At 32.3% G+C, this 23,512-nt stretch overlaps 2 protein-coding genes across 7 annotated transcripts in view; both read left to right on the top strand.

Annotated features, from left to right (window-relative positions):
• The window catches only part of LOC105433135 (domino), a 28,528-nt gene extending 13,996 nt beyond the window's left edge, over window positions 1-14,532 (top strand). For 4 of the 6 annotated variants that reach the window (XM_089083313.1, XM_089083312.1, XM_089083317.1 and 1 more), the window contains 15 exons: window positions 530-845; window positions 1,490-1,664; window positions 1,976-2,162; window positions 2,356-2,492; window positions 2,719-2,905; window positions 2,996-3,326; window positions 4,325-4,405; window positions 5,870-6,127; window positions 6,244-6,554; window positions 6,724-7,016; window positions 7,264-7,636; window positions 7,892-8,088; window positions 8,287-8,401; window positions 8,713-9,066; window positions 9,268-14,532. In XM_089083313.1, the coding sequence (XP_088939439.1) occupies window positions 530-845; window positions 1,490-1,664; window positions 1,976-2,162; window positions 2,356-2,492; window positions 2,719-2,905; window positions 2,996-3,326; window positions 4,325-4,405; window positions 5,870-6,127; window positions 6,244-6,554; window positions 6,724-7,016; window positions 7,264-7,636; window positions 7,892-8,088; window positions 8,287-8,401; window positions 8,713-9,066; window positions 9,268-12,342 (6,390 nt within the window). In that variant the 3' untranslated portion in view covers window positions 12,343-14,532. The remainder of the gene's footprint in view (window positions 1-529; window positions 846-1,489; window positions 1,665-1,975; window positions 2,163-2,355; window positions 2,493-2,718; window positions 2,906-2,995; window positions 3,327-4,324; window positions 4,406-5,869; window positions 6,128-6,243; window positions 6,555-6,723; window positions 7,017-7,263; window positions 7,637-7,891; window positions 8,089-8,286; window positions 8,402-8,712; window positions 9,067-9,267) is intronic. The other 2 variants (XM_089083315.1, XM_089083316.1) reach the window with 2 other exon arrangements.
• A 4,848-nt stretch (window positions 14,533-19,380) lies between these two features.
• On the top strand, window positions 19,381-22,880 carry LOC148934919 (uncharacterized). Its single transcript, XM_089083320.1, has 3 exons — window positions 19,381-20,310; window positions 20,469-20,825; window positions 21,055-22,880. Exons 1-3 carry the CDS (start codon window positions 19,798-19,800, stop codon window positions 21,475-21,477), a joined length of 1,293 nt encoding a protein of 430 aa, XP_088939446.1. The 5' UTR covers window positions 19,381-19,797; the 3' UTR covers window positions 21,478-22,880.
• Window positions 22,881-23,512: the final 632 nt, after the last annotated feature.

The raw sequence follows: 23,512 nt of genomic DNA, 5'->3' as shown, positions 1-23,512 counted from the left end.
ATATAAAATATACATATATAAATTTTTGTTTCTTTATTTTAATTATTTTGAACGATTAAAACATTTCAATGATGCTTCTTAAATAATCCTTTCAATCCAAAGTGATGAAATAATAATATTGTTCATCACTATTTATGAAAGGAAAATTAACAGTGATAATTTTCTCATGAATAAGCATATATATCTTTTTTATTCTTGAAAATAATCACTACAGAATTGATAATTAAAATTCAAATGTACATATATTTTACCCTTATATTAATCTCTAATTTTTTTTAATATTAAAAGTAATTTTCCAATCTTTAAATAAGAAATCCTTTACAAATTAAATATTACATTATAAATCTGATGTAAATAATTAGAAGTTTCTTGATTTTTATTAAAAAATTAGCTTTAACTTGAAAGAATTTTATTAAAATTAAATTTGTTAAAAAATTATAAAGCAAGACATCTTTTTGTACAGACATCTATTTGTTTCTTTATTTTTTATGTTTTTCTTTATATTTATTAATGTCATGTTTATTTTCAGGTTGTTACTAAAATACCTTTTCTTCTGAAACATTCTCTTCGAGAATATCAACACATAGGTTTGGACTGGCTTGTCACTATGTATGAAAGAAAGTTGAATGGCATTTTGGCTGACGAAATGGGTCTAGGTAAAACTATACAAACCATTGCACTGTTAGCACATCTGGCCTGTGAGAAAGGAAATTGGGGGCCACATCTCATAATCGTGCCAACTTCTGTAATGCTTAATTGGGAAATGGAATGCAAAAAATGGTGCCCAGGATTTAAAATACTGACATATTATGGTACACAGAAAGAAAGGAAACAAAAGAGAACAGGTAATAATATGATATAATCAGTTTAAATATTTATCTCTTGCTAAACATTTATCTTTTATTTCATTAAGAATATAAAACAATACTATTTGAGTCATATTTTGACAAATATTACTGTTTATAGAAAAACATATTAACCATATGCGTTATGAATTTTTCTGTATACAGTAATATTTATTAAAATATATTTAGTATTGTCATCTAGTTTTGGCTCGAATAATCCTTTTTTACATCTTTTTTTCTTTATTTATTTATTACAGAGCCTTATCTATTATTATTAATTTCTTATTTTATCTGTTGTATCAATTTTTTAAGATTTTGCTTCGATTATATAATTATCTGATGAGACTTTTAGTAATAAATAACAATATTATGTTTTTTTTATATATAAAATTTTCTATTTTCTCTTTAACTTAATTTGTGATTTTGCTCGCTGCCGACAACAGGCATTAGTTCTAAGTGACGGTGTCTGTTTAATTATACAGCGAGATAGCAAAATTCTCCATTAAAACTCGTGTGTCAAAAATCGATCATTATTTGATATACGAATCCTGTCTGGAGAAATAATACTAATTATTAATTTATTAATTATAATCATACAGTAATTACTTAAATTTATATAAAATACTTTATTTTTTTCTTTATAGGTTGGACAAAACCAAACGCCTTCCATATATGCATTACATCTTATAAATTAGTAATACAGGATCATCAAAGCTTTAGACGGAAAAAATGGAAATATCTCATTTTAGACGAGGCACAGAATATCAAGAATTTCAAATCGCAAAGATGGCAGTTGCTTTTAAACTTCCAAACACAACGGTAAGTAATTTATTATATTATTATATATTTGGAGTTCTAAATATAGTACACTTTGATTCATACTTTAAGAAAGATAATATTTATATATACAATTAAAAGCGAAATATTTAATATATTAATTTTTCGAGTCTTAAATTATAAAATTATATTTATATTAATTTTATATTAATTTATTAAGATTTAGAAAGAATGATTTTATATAGTACTTATAGCACTTCTATATTAATTTATTTAATTGAAAGTAATAGAAATTGTTTTACAATAATTGAACAATTGAAGCATTATGCAATATTTGTTGTTATCTGCTACAGGAGACTACTTCTTACTGGCACACCTCTTCAAAATAATTTAATGGAACTGTGGTCGCTCATGCACTTTCTTATGCCTAATGTATTTCAGTCTCATCGCGAATTTAAAGAATGGTTTAGCAATCCTGTCACAGGCATGATCGAAGGAAACAGTGAATACAACGAGAACATAATCCGTCGTCTGCATAAGGTCTGTACGTAGTTTTTTTTAATCTTTTCTCATCTTTTTTCTTTTTTTTTTCCTTTTTCTTTTCTTTTTTTCTTTAATTTAATTCATGACATTATTAAAAGAATCCAATTTTATTTTAATTTAGAAATACAATTTAAATATATCATATAGCTTACTTTCATATAGCATATTTAATAAATAACATTTTCCGTAGGTGTTGCGGCCATTTCTTTTAAGACGATTGAAAACTGAAGTGGAAAAGCAATTGCCAAAGAAATATGAGCATGTGGTCATGTGCCGTTTGTCGAAACGTCAGAGATTTCTATATGATGATTTTATGTCGAGAGCTATGTAAGTAAATTTCTTAATACTATATTGAAAATAAGGAAATATTTCTCTTTTTTTCAAAAAATGTCCTTGTCAGTTTTTATATATTTTATATTAACACGAATAAATAAAAGTGTATATTTTTAATACAATATAGAAAGATATTGTATAGGAAAAATATCACAAAATATTTTTATATTATAAAATTATTAAGTGAGTTTTGTAATGACGATTTATTATATCATTAAAGGACGAAGGAAACACTTGCCAGTGGAAATTTAATGAGTGTGATTAATGTATTAATGCAACTGCGAAAAGTGTGTAATCATCCAAACTTGTTCGAGGTGCGACCAACTGTTTCGCCATTTCAAATGGAAGCAATTGAGTTTGTGACCGCCTCGTTAGTTTGGAGTGCACTCGATTACGATCCATTTAAGGTAAAATAATAAACACAATACCTTTTATAATTTATTATTGAAACTGAAACAACTTAATCGATCTCTGCAAACTGTGATTTGATTTTGCAGCACATCCAACTGTTTAGCCTGAATCTTTTGCTGTTAGATTTGGAGTTGACGCTGAGTGCATTCGTTGCACACAGAGTAAATCGACTGCGGACGCCTAAAAAACTTATAGAGGAGATAGATAATCAACCTGAACCAGCGCCAAGATGTCCATCTGGCCGGGTCAAGATCAACGTTAGATTGTCAAACCAAACAAAGCCGCAACAGCAACAACAACAACAACAACAAACGCAGACCAGGCTAAAGAATCTGGCTGGCGTATTACCCACGCCAAGAGTGGGTACGTCCCCCTTGATAAAGTCATTAAATACCAGCCAGACTGGTCCGGGACAAGGTAGGTTCAGGACAATGCTATCATATCTTATAGCGTTAGTCGTTAACACTTTCATGGCCAATTTGTCATCAGTAGCAAAATTATATTTTGCCAATCTCAACATAGATACTAAATAGATACTAAATTTAAAATATAATAACTATATACTTCAATATTGTTATAAAAGAAAAATAAATTGATAGTGTATGTATGCACATGTTACAAAATATATATAAAAAAAAAATATATATATATATATATATGTATATAAATAGATACATAGAAATAGATATATATGTATATAGAAATATAATTTTTTAAATAAATTGAGGATTATCATAAAAAAATTATAGGAATTCTATACTTCTATTGATTGCTTTAGGATTTGTTATTAACAAACCTAATGACAAAAAGAAATCTAATAATAATAAAAAAAAAGAAATAAAATATATTTATTGGTCATGAAAGAATTAACGCAATTGAATAGATGGAATTGTGAAGAAACGTGAGAAAACCTTATCCCGGGCTACAAGTGAAGAAATTTAACAGGATTGTGTGTGTGTATATATATATGTATATATAATGCAATATAAAGTTTGTTTGTAATTTTATGTTTAAAAATTTTTTAATTAAATTATTGACTATATTTAAAATAAAAAGATATCGTTATATTACAATTTATTTTAAATTAAAGAACAAAATTTAAATTAACAAAAACAATTAGATGCATTTAATACAATTTTTCTGTGATATTTAAAAAACACTTTTTCATAGTTAGTTACATACTAACTTTTATATAATATTTTAATTATTTTGTATTGACAAAAAGAATTAAAAAATTGATAAATTGTGAAGTATTCTTATTAAAATGCAAATATATTAAACAATGTTAATGCATCCAATTGTAAATATTTTTAATCAGTTGTTTTTTTTTTTATTTTATTATTATTATTATTAAAGTTATATAATGCATATGCATATTATGAGTTGAACAAAAATGTAATAAATATTATTCTTAGGTGTTACACTGAGAGTTGCGAGTGGTCAACAATTGCAAGGATATTCTCTGCAACTAGTGCCGCATCAAGGCAGCGTGAAAGGTAAACAAATTTCATTTTTTTATTTTGTCTTTTTTTAGCATCTTACTTTTAAATCGTGTAAATGTGTGCAAATTTCCACTTATGGATTTAATTTAACTTATGGAATTATTTTCTATTACATTTTTTTTGTTTGTACAAAAAATATTTAAATTTTCTTAGTTACTATTTTTTTATTTAATTTTTATGTGAAATTTTTGTTGAATAAATATAAATTGCAAAAAATGTTTATTTTTAATCGCTTACATTTAAAAAAAAATGCTTCTCTAGATTGACAGATTTTTTTTATTTTGTAATTCATAACGTTCTCAAGGGAATATGCAAAATTGGGAAAATTTTCTATGTTAATATCTAAAGTGTCATTAGAAACATAGAAAATTTCATTCTCAAGTTAATGTATAAAACCAATTGTCAATGAAACATAGACATAATATGAGATATAAATATAAAATATAAAAAAATCGAACTAAAATCGAATGATTAAATAAATGGATTCTAAACTCGAAAATAGATCCAGTGATTGTGTGCCTATTTGTCAGTCATACAATTTGACTTGGCAATAGAATAAATTGTTCGTGAATGGCACTAAATAATCGTTGACAATTAATAGAGTAAATGTGTGCGAGTGCAGTAATTCTTTATTACCACCATCTCGTTATACTCTTTTCCGTTATCGGTCTTCTGCAAAAAGTTCTTTTCAGAGTTCGCAGATTAATCATTTCGAAATTTTTAGTTTTCTCAACGTTTTTACATTTTTTTGTTCTCCAAGCCTATGAAGCTTATGAAAAAATTAACATCGTGGATCATTCACGAACAGCGTTATTTTATTGCCAAAATGAAATTGTACGAGTAGCAAATGAGCACTATCGCCACATCCACCAAACCCATCTTCGGTTTTTGACCAGGATCCGCTCATTTAACCATTTGATTTTGATTAGATTTCTTCATATTTTATCTATACTACTGTCTGTATCAAGTTTTATGACGATTCATTTTGTATCACAAAATTTTTTCAATTTTGCATACTTTTTTATACAATATAATACCATTTATCTATTGTCTGTTAATATAATTTTGTTATAATTTGCATGTCTGAATATATAATTAATTTTATTTTTAATCATATTCTATTTAATTATACGTAAACACAAAATAAATAAAATTATGCATCATCGATCAGTAATTGTTGATGTGAGTTTCTCGCTAGACAATTACTCTTGCAGTGATGCTAGATCAAATGTTCCTTGGGCCAGCTTGTTTATAGTCTTACCATTTATAAGCATTCTAGAACTAAGGATATATTCGTACAAAATTAGTCTTTCAAAAATTTGAATAATATATTTAGATTATTATATTTATGTTTGCATTATATTTTGCTAAAAATATATGGACATCTAGAATATAATATACGAATATAAAAAAATTTTTTAAATAATTTAAAATAAAACAAATTCTCTCGTAAAATAGCTATACCTATGGCAACATTGGGACATAATTCACAAAGTACTACTGTGACATCGACCACGGCAGCGACAAATGCACAAAGGATTACAGTGGGAAATGCTAGTATCAGAGATGGCATTCAACGATTGACGACGCAAACCGTCACGGTCAAGCAAGGCGATTCCGTCCAGAGAATAGCTGTGCCCAGTTTCGCACAATTGGTTCAAACTTCCACCGGCAGACATATCATCTTGACGCCGAGTCAACAAAACACTAACACAGGTTTGTTTCCGTAATTTATTTACGATTTTCATTTTAATTATTTTTGCAAACATTGTAAATTTATTGGCAGTGACAAATGGATAAAACAAATGAAGTAATCCATTTTGTACTGACAGTTTCGTTTCCAGTCATGACATCGAGTGGACCACGTTTTACGGTATTGTCCAAGTCGCTGATGGGTCTATCTACCTCGGGTGCTACAACAGTGAATAAAGTCGTCAGCGGAGTAGTGACGACACCAAGTGGTCGACCCGTCATGAGAGTGCCTCCTCTGAATGTAACCGCCTCACAATCATCACCGAGTGGAAACAATGGCCAACAAACAAGCCAACAACCACAATCGATACGCAGTATAGTCACTAGACAGGCTCAGAAGGAGGCCGTAAAAACACAGAACAAAGAACAGCCTAAATCCGAATTTTATTTGGTGATTAAATATTTATACTTATTCATACTTAAACTTAGATATCCATGATCTAATCTTTTGTTTGTTTTTGATAAAAAATAATTCTTTAAATCTTACTTAATTGACTTTACTTACGTTTTACAAAGTTATCTCTAATTCGAATATTTAAATTTTGAATTTTTAATTACAGTCACAATTGGAGGAGGAAAGAAGGCAAAGAAGACAGGACAAACTGCGTCTTATTGCAAATATAAATGAACGAAGATGCGCGGCATGTCCGCTTTACGGTGAAGATTTGTTCATGGCTTTAAGAATTGGCAAGCCTGCGACAGCCTGTCGTTGGCACAATGGTTGGGTGCATTGTACTACAGCTATCGAGAAGGTTCATTCTCGAAAAGTATTTTTTTCACGCACGGAGGCACTCGCGGAAGCTATCAAAAGCACGGAACAGATTGTTGAAGAGCTCAAAGAAATTTTTGAAAGGTTAATATCCGATGCACTAAATCATTTATAATTTATGAAATTCCTTCACAAAAGTTTCATAGATATTAACTTTTCTTTTTAATTCTCAATGTTAAATACTCTGATATTTAAAAATTCAACATTTTATTAAAATAAAGATCTCAATTAAGCAAGGAATAAGATTTTGTTACCTTTATCGTTTGTATTGTTATTGCATCTGTATTGTTTCTGGAATAAAAAAATTTTCTATTTTTTAACATATGTACAGATATGTAGTTTACGTGCCAGCTGTACGTGCCCCAGTGCCTCGACTTCATGTGTCCCATCCGCCCCCGCATAAACTCTGGGATGAACGTCGTTTATGGACTGAATTGCAACGGCAACTGTCACCAAAATTGACCCTGTTCCATCCGATTTCGAGTCTTATGCTCACGCAGTTTCCCGATGCCAGATTGATCCAGTACGATTGCGGCAAGCTGCAATCGCTGGATCGTCTGCTGAGAAAGCTGAAGTCTGAAAATCACCGGGTTCTCATATTCACGCAAATGACTAGAATGCTGGATGTATTAGAAGCCTTCTTGAATTTCCATGGACACATATATCTACGATTAGACGGCAACACTAGGGTGGATCAACGTCAGGTAATGTTATATTTTGCAATTTGTTGTGCGAGTTTAAACTTTTAAACTGCTGATTTTGAGTGGGAGGGAATTTTAAACACGATTGAGAACATATTAATCTTTTGTAAAAGTCTTGAAAGATATAAATAATGATATAATTTTTATAAAGCGTAACAAAACATATAGGAAATTTTATCTGGGCAAGAAGACATTTTTATCGCAAAATTAAATCAAAAGAATGTGATTGGTTAATAATGATAACGATTTGACATGTAGGTTTTGATGGAAAGATTTAACGGCGATAAACGAATATTTTGTTTTATCCTGTCGACGAGATCCGGTGGTGTTGGCGTGAATCTTACGGGGGCAGATACGGTAATATTCTATGATAGCGATTGGAATCCTACGATGGATGCCCAGGCGCAAGATAGGTGCCACAGAATAGGACAAACACGAGATGTACATATCTACAGGTGTGCAAATTAATAAAATGTTCTAAAAGAAATAACTTTTTTTGATAACTTCTTCTAAAAGAGAAAAAACTTCTGTTTTATTAATTTAAAAAATATTTAATGTTAATGTATTATTTAAAATTAATTAGAATGATCATATTGCAAAAATGCGAATGCATAGTGGTAAGATGATATATAAAACAATTATTTATATTTCAGATTAGTTAGTGAAAAGACTGTTGAGGAAAATATTCTCAAGAAAGCAAATCAGAAACGATTGTTAGGAGATCTCGCTATTGAAGGCGGCAATTTCACTACAGCATACTTTAAAAGTGTAAGTGAGAATTTAAATTGTTCGACTCATCAAGTTTTATTTATTTCGTATTTATTAAAAAAAGAACAATTTTTTTGTTATTTTTACAAGAAATGTAAAATTATTTCTTAAAGGAATTTCTTTTATTTATTTTATAAGTTCAAAGCATGTTTTAATCACTTCAATGTTTTAAACAAGGTTCATAAAATTTGTGCTATTCGCTTCGAGTTTGATAAAATGTTTTTTATTTTCGAAATCTTTGTCAATATATTTCGGTTTGAAAGATAGTCAGTTACTGTTTACTTTTTGTGTAATGATAAGATTATTTGCAGTCTACCATTCAAGATTTGTTTAACATCGATCAAACGGAAAATGATGCATCAACGCGAATGGCTGAAGTACTCGAGCAGAATCGTGATCGAGAGAAGGCCTGGAGCAAGGACATAACAGCAGGACCGTTTCAAAGTGGTCTTTCAGGACAACATACAGAAGAGAAGGCAGCGATGGGTGCTCTTGAGAGCGCTCTTGCTGCTGCCGAGGAAGATCTCGACGTTCAGGCTGCGAAGACTGCGAAAGCGGAGGCCGTTGCCGATCTTGCCGAGTTTGATGAGAACATTCCGTTGGAAGATGCCGATGACACGCAGGTCAGCAAGGCGGAGCAAGAAGTTCAGAATCTGATCGCTCAGGTATGTCAAGTGTTTTTCGGAATTTTACCGACTCACTGGATTACGTAATTGAATCATCTTGTTTTTTTTCTTTCTTCTTTTTTTTTTCTTCTTTTCTTTTTCTTTTTTTTCCTCCATTTTGTGGATTGTATCATTTACTTCTTATCTTTTTTATCACTATGTTAATTTTTTTTATTAATAATTTCCTAATCTTTTATTTAGTTAACTCCAATCGAGCGTTACGCCATGAGGTTTGTCGAAGAATCCGAGGGTGCGTTCTCCGCGGCGCAATTGGCCGCAGCCGAACGGGAGCTCGAGGAACAGAAGAAGGAGTGGGAACTGGACCGGTTGCGGGCATTGCGTGAGGAGGAGGAGCGACGCATGCGACTAGCTGATGACGACGAGAAGCCGCTAACGTTCGGCCGTGAGGATGCGCATAATCAGGTTAATAGCACTGCCGCCAAAAGCGGTTCTAGGCGATTAGTTAGTAAGAGGCTAATAGTACCGAGTAGAAGAAGTTTACGTAGACGTGGCGCTAATAGAAAGAGAAACACGCGCGAATTGTCGTCGGAAAGCGAAAATGAGACTACTAGTACCGAATCAGATTCTGATTCGGAATCGCAGGAGGACGTGGTTGAGGATAGTCTCGATGAGGAATCGAGTCATACGGAAAGTCAGAGTCAAGGGGATGAGGGCGAGGAGGAGGAAGGAGAGGGTGGTGAAGGGGGAGGCGGGGATAAAGAGGAGAGTGATGAAGAGGAAGCCAGCGAAGGAAACGAAGATGGGAGAGCGAATAATCGCGACGATTCTGAACGAGGAGGAAGTTTTCCAAGACGAAGAGGCCGTCTAGCTGGTTCTGGCTCCAGTAGTCGGAATCACTTTGATCTGAATAGTCCACGCACTAGATCTCGCGGGAATGTTAAAATTAATCTTTGGACCCTGGACGTAAGTCCCATTCTGCCCGGTGTAAAGCCTAATTTTCGTCGGCAGCGAAAGAAATTTCATCGCGCGAAATCCGAGGAAACCCTTTCCTCGCCGTCGTCTATTGATACGTGTCGTAAGAAAAGCGTTCGCATTAATGCGAATGCCAAAGTGTCTAATTTTGATCAGAATGCGAAGATCGAGTCCAAGACGATAGAGATTGATCGTAGTTCATCAAAGGATAAGCGGTATTCGAAGGACAATCGAGGTTCTGCGTCATTCACTCTTGATTCGAATGGTGTAGGACAATCTGTTATTAATTCTAATATGCAGCGACTTGTCGATGAACATCAAGATTCAATGATGCCAAGTCCTAAAACGCAATCGAATCAAACGAGAACGGAATTGGACGCGGATGATACGATGGATAAAGACGTTAAAAAAGAAAAAGATAAAAGTGACGAGAAAATCATGAACGGTACCAATTTAATCACCGTCTGTTCCGTTCAGGTAACGCGATGCTCGCATAAAGTACTATCCACGACATATAAAAAGCTTGAGTCCGAGGTAAATCACAATGAAGATGTGGAGAATCTCGATGTGAATGTTAGCGCAAGAGATACTCGGTCTCCTTCAAACACAGTACAGTCGGATGCGTCTTTAAAGCGCTCGAAAGAGACAACGGCCAAATTCAAGTCGGAATTCAGCACGACAGTTAATTCTCTGTGCAATAACGCACGCGGGAAATTGGCTGCTGCCGCATCAAGAGAATCGGAAAGAAACATCGAATCACCTTCGTGTCGTTCGGTTCCACTTTTACGATCAAAAGCAATGCGAAACGGAAGTCCTGATGCGAGTGATACTATTTCCAAATCGATTGCGATATCTCGTGTTTCTATCGTGCAGAAAAATTCCAAGACGAATGTAAATACTGACGAAACTTGCGGTAATGCGATCGAGAATAAAGATAAAAATAATTGCGATGAAACTGTTAACGACGTCGAGTTAGCGGCATTCCCGACGCAAAAGTCTAATCAAAAACTTAATTTCAAAAGTGAAAATTCAGACACGTCGCAAGTATCGGAAAAAAAAACAAACGATGAAGCTGCATTGAATATATCTGACTTTTTAATGCCTTTAACAAAAAGCGAAGTTAATTTGAATGAACTCAAATGTAAAACGCGAAAAATGGAGAATGCAAATCAACGAGGTGTAACTACTCGCAGTTCAAAAATTCCTCCGGTTGTCAACAATCACGTCGAGGGAAATAACACACGGTTAACAAACGACAAGATTGATTTGACATCGGAAAGTAAAAACGTTTCGCAAACAAAAATAAGCCAAGGAATACGAAAAATTGATAATTCGCAACATCCAGTTGTAGAACAAAGTAGAATCACACGGTCAACAAATTACTCGTCGACACCTCCACTTCCAGTTAGTAGTGATGAGATGACAACGCACTCATCAAAAATAACGCCAAAACGACGACTGGATACTTCCCTTCCACGACCGATCACGAGGTCGACCGTGAATTTACCTACGAAAATTGATACAGTATTGCCTAATCGAGGGGAAAAATATGCGACGCGAAATTCGAAGCAGTGCCAGGATAATGGCATGCTAGGTCCTCCGATGCTGCTCGGACGTAATCGATCAATATCGATAAAATCGGACCTGAAAGAGAGCCCGGCAATGGTCGTAGTTTCGACGAAGCGTCGTCCAGACACACCCCGACCTAATATACCGCCCAATCATAACAATGAGCAAATGGTATACAACATTGAAAATGTATCCAGAGTGACACGTTCAGGATTGCTCTTGAATTCCACCTCTTCGGCAAAGTCGGCATTGTCGTTATCATCACCATTGCCTTCTCTTGCTTCAGCACTTAAAACGAAGGTAACGCAAACGCGAGCAGCAACGAGCAATGAAAACGAAAATACCACCAGTTTGATATCAGTGTCCTGCGAGAAGCCTCAGAGAACAGCCAAAGTTGTGGCTATTCTCAGTATGGAGACAAGAAATAATAGTGGCAAATCCTCGTCGAATCAGTCCAAATCCAATTCAGTCAATTGCGAGATGAAGGTGCAAGACAAAGAGCACGTGTCTCGAGTGTCAGACTTGTTGAGAGAGCAAGAAGCAAATCATGAAAGCTGTGACTCATCCGACTCAAAGTCTAAGAAGTTACGTAGGGAAACGAAGCGTACCAGAGCTGTATCAAATTCGCTAGAAGATGAGGATGTTTCTAACAGTGTTAGCGACGAGGATCCATCGCAGAAAAGATCTCGCTCTTCGCAACTTTCCCCCTTGCCTTCCTCCTCCGCCGTCGCGATGACGCGCTCCGAAAAATTAAAGAGCTCCGCAATATCTTGAGCCACGGTAAAGTGTCATTGTGATAATCATCGACGATGCGAGTCGCTTCGTCAGGAATACAATTGCTATTTGACGACTGATCGGTCAAATATTACTATCTGCTATTTAATCCGCCTACTACGTGCGTGATTTGCCAGATTTATATTGAGCATTTGTCGCATGATAATTTCTCATCTCGGTGCTTCTTTCATTAATATTCTTTCATGTGTAAAATCTATAAAGACTCTTTACAGACTTAATTACACAATATTAAAAAGAAATAAAAAATATAAAAATTATTTTCTTAAGATATTTGAGATGAATTAAAAAGCCATTTCTTATGTGTAGATTTGAGTGCATTTTAGATTTGATTTTTTCTTGATGTAAAAAAAAAACCCAATTAAAGTATTACATAAAAATTAAAAAATTTTGAAAAAATAAAAATACAAAAAATTAATTTCATGACGAAGACAATTGTTATATAATTAAGCAGAGCTACAAACACAAGATATTCAGTCTTTCCTTTTCTTTTCTCTTTAAAGAAATTTAAATTTAAATTTATGCTGGAATTACAAAAATTTCCTGCTTATTTTAATTTAAATTTACTGAATTTTTTGTTATTATTCATTAAATCTTTTATTTAATTATTTATTAGTTTATTTTTTATAAAGATCACAAAAAGGTAAAATTTAAACATAAAATGAAATTGTTATTTAATAATTAAGTTAATAAATGTTGAGGGAATTGTAATGAGAGATATATATGAAATAAGAAGTTTCATGAGATAATGATGAAACTAAATCTGGTATTTAGAACGCCTGTAATTAATTACGCGGTTATAACGCGTCTTTCAGTCGTACTTATCCTGTATTTGTCGCTTAGTGGCTATTTGATTCTCCCTTCAAAATAATCGTGTGTGATTTTTATAAGAGAGTTAAAGAATTCTACAAGGAAGATATATGAGAAAAATTTTGAATGCTTTTAATTCTAGCATTATATATGAATATATTTCATATGAAGAAATATTAAAAATTTTTGTCAAAAAAGAAAAATTTTGACGAAAGAATTAAATCAAAGATGAAAGAAAAGCTTCTATGAGAAAAGTTGAGAACTATGAGAAGATTCCACACGAGAAAAATTGAAGAGAAATCAAATAGACATTAGCGTTAATGTGGGATAGGAGTACGCATCCTCTTGTACATAATTACGATATAATTACGATAATGTATTTCCTCCGGGTTATACCGGGCAATACACATGTAATATTTGTAGCGTTGTAAATTGTACTCTGGCCCGTCGCCCCCTTCCTCTCCTCCCTCCCTTACTTTATTTTTATTTGTTGTAAAGATACCAGTGGATCTGTCTTTCTTCTGGCTGCACTTTTCTCAACTTCAAATTCGCTTTGTTCTCTTATTTTTTGCGAATATATTTTATTATAAATTTAAAAAATGTGGAAAAGTGCAGACAGCTAGGGCAGATTTTCAATCACGTATGCTTAGCGATTTATATAAACGGCGTGATGAACGAAGCGGACGAATGTATTATATTAGGAAAGAGCTGATTTTGGTTAAGCGATTCTCTAGTGCGCTACATTAAAACTATTCATACGCATGTATCTACAGGCGTCACGAGCAAGAGACATGAAAAAAATATGGAGGGTATAGGATGAAGCGCGATAATTTGACTCCATCCTATTTCCACGATATCAGCAGTTCAACTTTTGAACTTTACTTAAATCTGGAAGAAGTTTGGTACAATAATAATGATAATTTATTTAAAGTAATGGATAGTTGCGCGATTTAGTTAGTACTCGGAAAAATATTTGGCAGCCAAAATGAGAATAATTTTTAATCGTGCCGCCTTAAGCTACGTAATTCACAGAACAATGACTTGATTATTATATATGTGTATCTTATAAAATATATATAATAATTATTATATATATATATGTGCAAATGTATATGATTATATATATATATATATATATATATATATATATATATACATACATGCATGTATATACATATATATTATATATATTATTGTACGCGCATAAGGATTCTTCCTTTGCCCTTTTCACTTGCCTCCTCATATACACATTCACACACACCACATACATACACGATAATAATTAAGTTGCGTGCCTGTATTTTGTATGATCGAGCGAGAGTTCGAAGAAGAAAAAAAAAATAAACGAGATATTCCTTACTATATCGAAATGTGTAACCCTTATTTCTTGATGCGTTTCCAAGTCTGTGTCGATCAAAGGTTCAGTTCCGTTTTGGTGTCAAATCATTCTCAGCTCAATGTGCTTGTTTATATTTAATCGCGATTTAACGCGAAAATTGACTTTTTTTTTTCTTTCGATGTCGGTTTGGTGTGGCAAGGCTATCATGACCGCACATTTTTCGAGAAGATATATGTATTTCAATACGCGTAAAAAAGAAAGACAGAGAAAAGCTCCAATAAAAAATTGTTCGTAAAATGGCACCAAAACACTGCCTTTGCCATTCCAAACTTGGAGTCCGCAACAAGATATAAGCAGGCACATGAGTGAGATACGTTATATGTTAGTTGTGCATTTATGCGTTATATACGTATCTCTCATCCCGTATGTATAACGTATAAATATATAACAATAGATGTGAAGGAATATATCGTGAAGAACTCTTTCTCTTGGAATATTTAGAACGAGAGGAACGAGAACCTTTGAGCGTCTACGGAATAACCTACCCTTTTTATTTTTACGTTAATCTTTTTGCATATTTGAAGTCAAAAGTTTTAAAAATTTTAACACGGAATTTATTGTCACAATATTTAATATCAAATATTCTCAAAATTTAAAACTCGAGTCAAAACTTTTAGAATATAAGATAAATTTTATTTAAATTTTATTTAAATATATTCATGAATTTATTTTTATGAAATTTATAATTTGAATCCTATTACGATTAAAAACGCGAAAAATTTACGTTGATATTACAATTAAAAACTTACTTATATTTTTTGGATCTTTTTAAACATGATCAAGAATACTGGAAAAGAATAATATTACCCTCCTTTCTCTCTTTCTTTATTTTCATTATTGGTTTACGAGTCCGTTGAGTCCGTCTTTCTGTAATCTCGGCATTATTATTTATTATATTTTTATTATATATATATATATATATATATATATATATATATATATATATATATATATACATATCGTCATATTATTAATTATGATATTACTATTGGATAATTAGTTTTTCTTGTTTATGATTTAAACAAAGATAAAGCTATCAAAGCAGTGTCGGAACTTAAAAAAGTTCAAGATATGTTATTTAAAAGCATTATAGCGTGTTGTAAATTTAGCGAATACAGAAACGGACTTTGTATCGAGGATTCTCATGAATCTTGTGATATCTTGTAATATTTTAACATCTTGCAGATTTGGTTATCGGAACACACGATGGAGCAAATGCCAGTAAGTACAAAATGATATATTTTTATCCTCTATTGCATGTAAATATACAAAAAAATTATAAAAAGAAAGATGTAATTATTCATTATTAATTACATTCTATAAATTGTTTGCTTATAATAATTTATATATTTTATATATTAATCTTTGATTTATTATGTGTACTATAAGGAAATAAAGAACAATTATTTTATATAACTTTATACAGACAGATATCAATTATTTATTAGAAGCTGTACATGTATGTACATTTGTATACATATTATTGTTGGAATATGTGTATTATGTTGTTATTATAGATACATGAAAAAAAAATGAAATAAAGTGCATTTAAGTATAGTTAAATATCTATACATGCTCTTAGTTCTAGTTAAAGAATAAAATGCAATAGAGGATTGAATTAATTTTTTTAAGGAATATGATTAATAATTAAATCTTCCTTTAGATGTGGTGCCCGCCAACACCCCCCACGACTGATAACGATGTGTATATCGATTATTCTCTCGGATTTTTATATGAGAATATTCCTATGACAGAGGCTCAACTACCGCCGATTTATATAAAGAAGGAGCGAAACAGAAATAGAATCGAAATTAGTACTGATGATGGTGAGTAAATTTTACTTATATATACGTGTATAATACGTGTATAATAAATTAATTGACATTTTTGATCAGAATTTTATGTTGAATAATAATTTTTGTGCACTTTATAATTATGATCATTTTTAAACTATGCGTCAATTAGATATTACTCGGAAATTACATGTAATTACAAAGGCAATATTTATTTCTACTTTATTTTAATTTTCTTTTTTAATATAAGTGTTTAATAATAATAAAAGTGCAAATATCTTTTCTTTTATTATTATCTTATAATTTTGTTAAATATTTGTACATATACACAGAGAAGGAAGATGTAAAAAAGCAAAAAAATAGAGTTTAACGATCAAATTTGAACAAATAAGATATAAGACAAATGACATAGTTAACAAAATTTGCTATAAAAAATTGCGATATCTTATGTGAGCCAGACTGAGAAATAATTAAAAGTTAAAAGAACATGTTAACAATAGATTAGAACAGTCAAAACATTATAATTGTTATGAAATATGTAAACATATCTGTCTTTGACTTATAGATTCGAGTTATTGTGTTAGTTATCGTTGAGGATTAAGAAGTTGACATTTATAGACAAACGACTCTTTATAAATTATATGTTCATTATAACTACTTTTAATTATAATTTCTTGTAAGTTTTTAATTTGTGACATAATTTTGTTTTACAAATATTCATTTTTCTAATTATAGTTATTATTTCCTATTTTTTTTTATTTTTTATTTATAATTTATGCTTCTCGTGTTGTTATACATAATTTTTATTTTTTGCCAGACAGAATTCCTCTATACATGAGAATTAGATTTATTGAGATTTAAGATTTTGACAGGTTTTTACGTTGTTGGATTTAATTTAATTCTTGTCACTGACTGAAGAATTGGTTAGAGACGGTTTTTAAATTATAGACTGCATAGTTTCAACTCAAAATGAATAGTTGGATTGTATGGCGATTTTTATTTATTTATTTATTTATTTATTATTTTGTTTATCTAACTCGTTTGTTCTAGATTTGATACAATTTCTTACCTATCGTTACAACGTACTTTTACATCATTTACATATATTATTTTTTAAACAAGTTTTCAATTTGTTCAATTTATCTATATATTACTGTTATCTGTTCATTTGATTATATCTTAATATTAGAACTTTGATTATATTGTATTTTTCCTACTTTGTACATTTTAAAGATTTTTTTTTTTCTTAAAATATCTGTTATATGGATGTTAATGAGGGCTAAGTAAAATTCGAAACGTTTATTTTCAAATAATTGATTTAAAGAAAAAAAAATAAAAGCTAAACTGGATCTTAGTGCTAAGTAGTTATATTGTAAGAAGAAAATGTCAAAAAATATAAACATCATTTTGATCTTATATTAGGTCATCTTCTTAATAATATGTTAAAATCGTGATAAAATCGTGATAAAAAATACATTTTTTGATAGAAATAACGTTAAATACTCAGCACTAAAGTTTAGCTTTTATGTTCCTTAAATCAGTTATTTGGTTTAAAATCGAAGCCCTAAAAAATCGTGCCCTATTTACGAAATTCATCTTCAAAGTTTATGCGATTAATTTTTCTGTCTTAATTATTTTTCACTTTATTTGCTCAAACTTGGCCATTAATCCTTATTTTTTGCTGTGCAGCTTATATTATTTTTTTTATTTGTGAAAAAACACTTGATAAATATTGCCGTTTTAAATTAAAGTATTGAAAATATATGTAAATATAATCATTAAATACGAATTTTAAAGAATTGTCTTATATAGTTTCTTGTCTTATATAGTTCTGCAGTTTTCTAAATGAAGTGAAATAATTACAATAAATATGAAAAAAATAAAACTTAGCAACTAAATTATTTTTTAGAGTTTTGATTGTATGTAGAAACGATCAAGTATTTAGGTCTTATGATTCTTTTCTGTCAGGTTGCCGACCAGTGAAGATGATGCGACACAAAGAAGAGTCCGTGTACGCGCCAAAATCACTCTTCGATCGGCCGTCACCGGCACTGATAAAGATGCGTCGTGACATGAAGCTGTATAAATATCGCGCAATCATTCGTCCTCCGATGCCAGTTTTGAAAACCTCGTCACACGTCACGAAAACGTCGCCGGAGTCGGATCAAACTATGGATTGGTTGATTTACGAAGAATGGAGTCTGTTGTACTCCATTCAGACCTATCAGAGTTTACCATTGAACATGATAATTCTCTCGCCCGGTCATACACCCAATTGGGACATGATTTCTGATTCCATTAATAATGGCACACGACTATTCAAATCGCCCAAGAATTGCAGGATCAGATATGAAACTGTGATAATGCCCAGGGAGGAAGGTAAAATAATATTCCACACCGATACCACCCCAAAGAAGCAAAAGAAACAGAAGGGAAATGTTTACAAAGCACTATCGATTTCCGAGGTATGTAGTTGTTTTGATTTAATGAAATTGAAATATCATAGACTTGACAATAGTTTATTCTAAAAATTTCTTATATTCATTATAAATAAATTTATTATTATTAGATAATCGATTATTATAGGTGGAATTTTACAGTTATTTTTTTTGTTTTACTCCCTCATCGCTCTGTTGCTCTTGCTTTGTTTTAGCAACAAAGCAAAAGTAATAGAGCGGTGAGGACATCGCAATTACATAATCAGGATAAGAATAGCTCGTTCACATCGAGCGGCAGTCAAAGATATGATACCATGAAGTCTGTCTCCAACAAGCGAACACCTACCGTAAAACCGATTATCATGGGTCCATTGATGAGGAATGCTACAAACGCCGCTATTCTAGTCGATTTAGGTATACAAACGGAAACTCCGATATTACCAGTTGAGGTTGCTACACGACGCGCTGAGAGGATCGCCAAGGAGAAGCTAAAGCATGCAGTCAGTATAAAACGAAATTAAAATTTATTTTTGTTTTATATTAAAGTAAGCTTGATAGAGAATTTATATGTTTGATATAATACTTAATTGACTTTGGATTTGATATTCACGCTCAAATTGTAGAATCGATACAATTATTTTTATTGTATCTTATTGATGTTGCGCAACATTTGAAAAAATATTTGCTAACTGAAACTGAGTCACAGGTTTTAACTCCGGAACAGCAACAACAGGTCGCAGCACGATTCCTGCAACATCAGCAACAGGCCGCCCAGCAGCAACAACAACTTAAGTTGCAACAACAGTCTCAACAGCAACAGGCCGGACAAGTGATCGCAAATTCTATTGGTTCCCAAATTCATCAGTTGACCCAAGCGATTGCAGTAACCAGTGCTAATACAGCTAAGGCTGCTGTTACCAGCGTAAGTTTGAGTAACGTGACGACTACTGTGGCAGCCACTACGGTAAAGGTTCGACCTGGAAATGCACAAGTAGCTATGCAGGAAGCGAAGACAACGTCGGCAAACATGAGCGTGCAGCCATCTGCTCAACGAATCGCTATGGCCAATTTAGTGTCCACGGGTCAAACTTCCACTGCGGCTGGTGGTCAAAAAGGAAGTTTGGTAGGTGTCACGATGGCCACAGCGGCATCAGGAAGCAAAACCTCAACGGCGGCGCAGATGCAGTACTATAAGCAACAACAGCAGGTGTTACTGCGGCAACAGCAGCTTAAAGTACTGCAAGCTCAGGCTGCCAGTGGGCAAAAAGTGTCTGTCGCTGTCTCTGCTACGGCGGCAGCAGCAGCACAGCAACGAGCGGCAGCGGCTACCCTAATGAAACAGGGTATCGCCGCAGTAGGCACCGCGGGAACTGTGGCAGCGCAGTCTGCTGTAAGCAAACCCACGATGGCAAGGACAGTATCAGACACGGAAATGGCCGCGTTGTTGAAACGGCAAGCGTTACAACAACAAGCGAAGGCAGCGGCAGCCGCGGCGGTCGCACAGGTGCAGGTGAGTACTTCAACAAGAAGACAAGATCAAAAGAAATTTAAATAATCAAGATGTTTAAATATCTCAAATAAAGTTGCATTAGTTTATTTTATATGTAAAAAGCAGAAAGTAATTTTATATTTTTTTCTCGCTCGCAAAAATAATGGTTTTTATTACAGGTACCCGCACAAGCGGGTCTTACCCCGGCACAGATCTTCGCTCAGGCTGGTTTAATGCAACAGGCCGGGACTTCTACGGGTGGTACTCCAGTAGCGACACTTGTAAAGACTAATGTCGCAGGTATTCGTACCGCAACTCCCCAACAAATTCGACAGCTTGCGCTTCATCCACAAATTATCACTCAGAGAAAACTACCGGGACAAAAGGTCGCACAACTGGCTCAAGTCACAAATAAAGCAGGCGTGCAGACACAACTAATCGTACAACCAAAATCATTACCTACGGCCATGACAGTACAGCAAATTCATCAGGTGATGAAACAGGTGCAGCCCTCGGCAATACAGCAATTTGGCCATGTATGTAATGGACATCAGAATAAAAAAAATTTTGTTATTGATAGATTTTTTTAAACATTTAAACATTTCATAGACTAATTTGCAAATTATAAACATTAAACTCTGAAGAAATTTATATTTTCTAAATAAAATATCTTAATAAAACTTAAGAGATAAATAATTGAACAAATACAGTACTACTAAACGCTTAATTAAATGGTAAAACAAATGATACTGTTTTGAATTGCAGGTCTCGACAGGGCAATCAGTCTCTCAGGCTAGCCAAGTCGTATTAGCTAAATCACCATTGCCAACTCGTATGATACCGGTTGCATCCGCAGCTCTAAAACAAACTATTCAAGTGGTGACCGCCAGCAATCCTCAACTACGACAAACTACGCCTATTCAGGGAAAACCAGTTGCCAGTGCAGTAAGACGAAGTCCTGGTCCAGGTCCTAGCCCTAATTCAGGCACCAGTCCAGGTTCCACCACTTCTGCTTCCACCGCTGCTGCGGGTACCAGTCCTAGTGCCACTTCTGCATCTACTTCGAATCTAACTTCTCCATCTACTCTTAATCAAGTGAGATTGCAAACTTTAACACAGCAAGTGCAACAACAGCAGACACAGCAGCAACAACAACAACAGAACCAACAGGATGCTCAATCGAAATAGCTTTGTATCATGATTGTACGGCAATCGTTGAAACTGAGTTGCGAAATTCAGAAGCCACGTTTGTTTTTCATGTTAAAAATCTTATAAATATAGTATAGAATAAAGACTAATCATTTTAATATCTTTTTTTTTTTAATATATTGAAATAAGGGAATAATAAATATAAAATACCAATATCATAATGATATATGGTTATTAATGATAATGAAGATCTTGATTTAAAATAAAATGTACATGTATATATATATTGGTTCGTTGTATTTTTGATCGATCATACCGATAAAAGAAAAAAAATGTCAGTTTAAATATCCTGGATCTATTATTAACATAATAGAAAAAGTTAGTTCGCAAAATAAATTCGACCATCTGGAGTTGGTTACACAAATCTACAAAATGAAATTTTTGTAAGATATATATTCTGGCATAATGCAGAATTAGAGGTAATAATAATTATTGGCTTGCTCTCGTACGGCTCCCCGAGGACGATCGCGCAGCGCGATAATGTAATATATAAATTCCCAGATTTTAACGCAGTAAATAGGTTTTAAAAAGAACGAAATAATACTATGCACGATAAATTGTGCAAAAACAATTGAACTTTATATTGACGAAAGAGAGTATTAAAAATGATATGAACAAAGATAAATCGCAAAAATAAATCACCGGATGCAACTGATAGCGTGATAAACGATACGACATCAAGAATCTCTTGAACAGTAGATAAAAAAGCGAGAAGCCATCGTATAAGGTATAAAATGCCCGAAGCCAAGATGTTTTTTTAAAGCGTTTAATAGATCTTCTAAGTTGCGAAAAATTGTAAAGCGCTTCTATGTCTAAAAGAGGCCTGTAAGGAATTAGGTATCGTCATTTGGACGTTCTCTGAAGACTTTATAGGATTGCATTTCCGCATGCAATTCTCTTCATGTATTTATGGTTGACCGTAAAATATAGTAAAATTACTCTGAGAACGCGACGTTTATATTAGGATCGTTACACGAAGTCACATACGATACAATATAGGGTTTCCATTCCGTTCACGTACAAAGTGAACCATTCGAATGCAAACATCTACAATATATCTAAGTATAGAAAGAGGGAGAACAAAGAAACGATATTCCCCTGTATTTGCATAAGCAAAAGAGACATTCAAGTATTCTCAATCGAATACTCATCTTGAACTTTTGGATTATCGATTAAGAGAATATTTTACGTATATCGAACTCGTTTGATCTACTTTGAATGCATTACGTGAGAGATGTACCGTTTCTTTTTTTATTTTTATTTTTATTTTCTGCGACACCCTCTGTATGTACGTATGTACGATATATGTATATGTATATATGTATGTATAATTTGTGTATTATAAAAAAAAATAAAATAAATCTTATAAAGCGATGAAACAAGCGATTTGTTTTTTGCTCGAACTGAATTATTAATATTAATTCTTTAATAAATATTTAATAATAAATATTTCTGTAATGAGCGATTAACTATAAATTATTAATTTTTTCAATTGTCAGAGAATTATAAAAATTAAATTCTGATAAAAGATATGAGATAATATGAATTTCCTTATTTATTTTATTACAGACTAATAAAATACAAGAAGTCAAGAGAAATGTTTACTTTACGAACATGCGTCATTGATATAATTAGCTATATTAGCTAATAGTTCAGATAAAATTAAATAATTTTTGTAATCACATAAATCTACACGTGATACAACAAAGAAATTGATTTCGTCTAAATGAATCTTATATCATCAAGTAAGTATGATAGTTTACTTACAAGTTACGATCTTCTACGATTATATTAGTTAATATCTTTGAATAAATTTGCATTTATTATAAATAAAAAAGAAAATTGAGTAATGATTTATTTATTTTTTAAGACGTTAATCAAAAAAGATATTTATGTAAAGTTAAAATTTTAAAATCTAATTGACCATAAATCGCTACATAATTTTTTGATAATTGACATTTCTAACTTTACATTTTTATTAATGTGGTATCATTCACTTCCTATGGATTACATA

The sequence above is a fragment of the Pogonomyrmex barbatus genome, unplaced genomic scaffold, assembly GCF_055798465.1.
Source record: "Pogonomyrmex barbatus isolate J1 unplaced genomic scaffold, ASM5579846v1 scaffold7, whole genome shotgun sequence".
Lineage (NCBI taxonomy): Eukaryota > Metazoa > Arthropoda > Insecta > Hymenoptera > Formicidae > Pogonomyrmex > Pogonomyrmex barbatus.
This window is presented reverse-complemented; position numbering and strand designations above follow the sequence as displayed.

Bases quoted from the DNA above. Each gene is read 5' to 3' on its own strand.
- LOC148934919 (XM_089083320.1), top strand. From the start codon at position 19,798: ATGCAGGAAGCGAAGACAACGTCGGCAAACATGAGCGTGCAGCCATCT. The intron at 20,311-20,468 runs GTGAGTACTTCA...TTTTTATTACAG, and splicing joins CGGCGGTCGCACAGGTGCAG to GTACCCGCACAAGCGGGTCT. The intron at 20,826-21,054 runs GTATGTAATGGA...TTTGAATTGCAG, and splicing joins CAATACAGCAATTTGGCCAT to GTCTCGACAGGGCAATCAGT.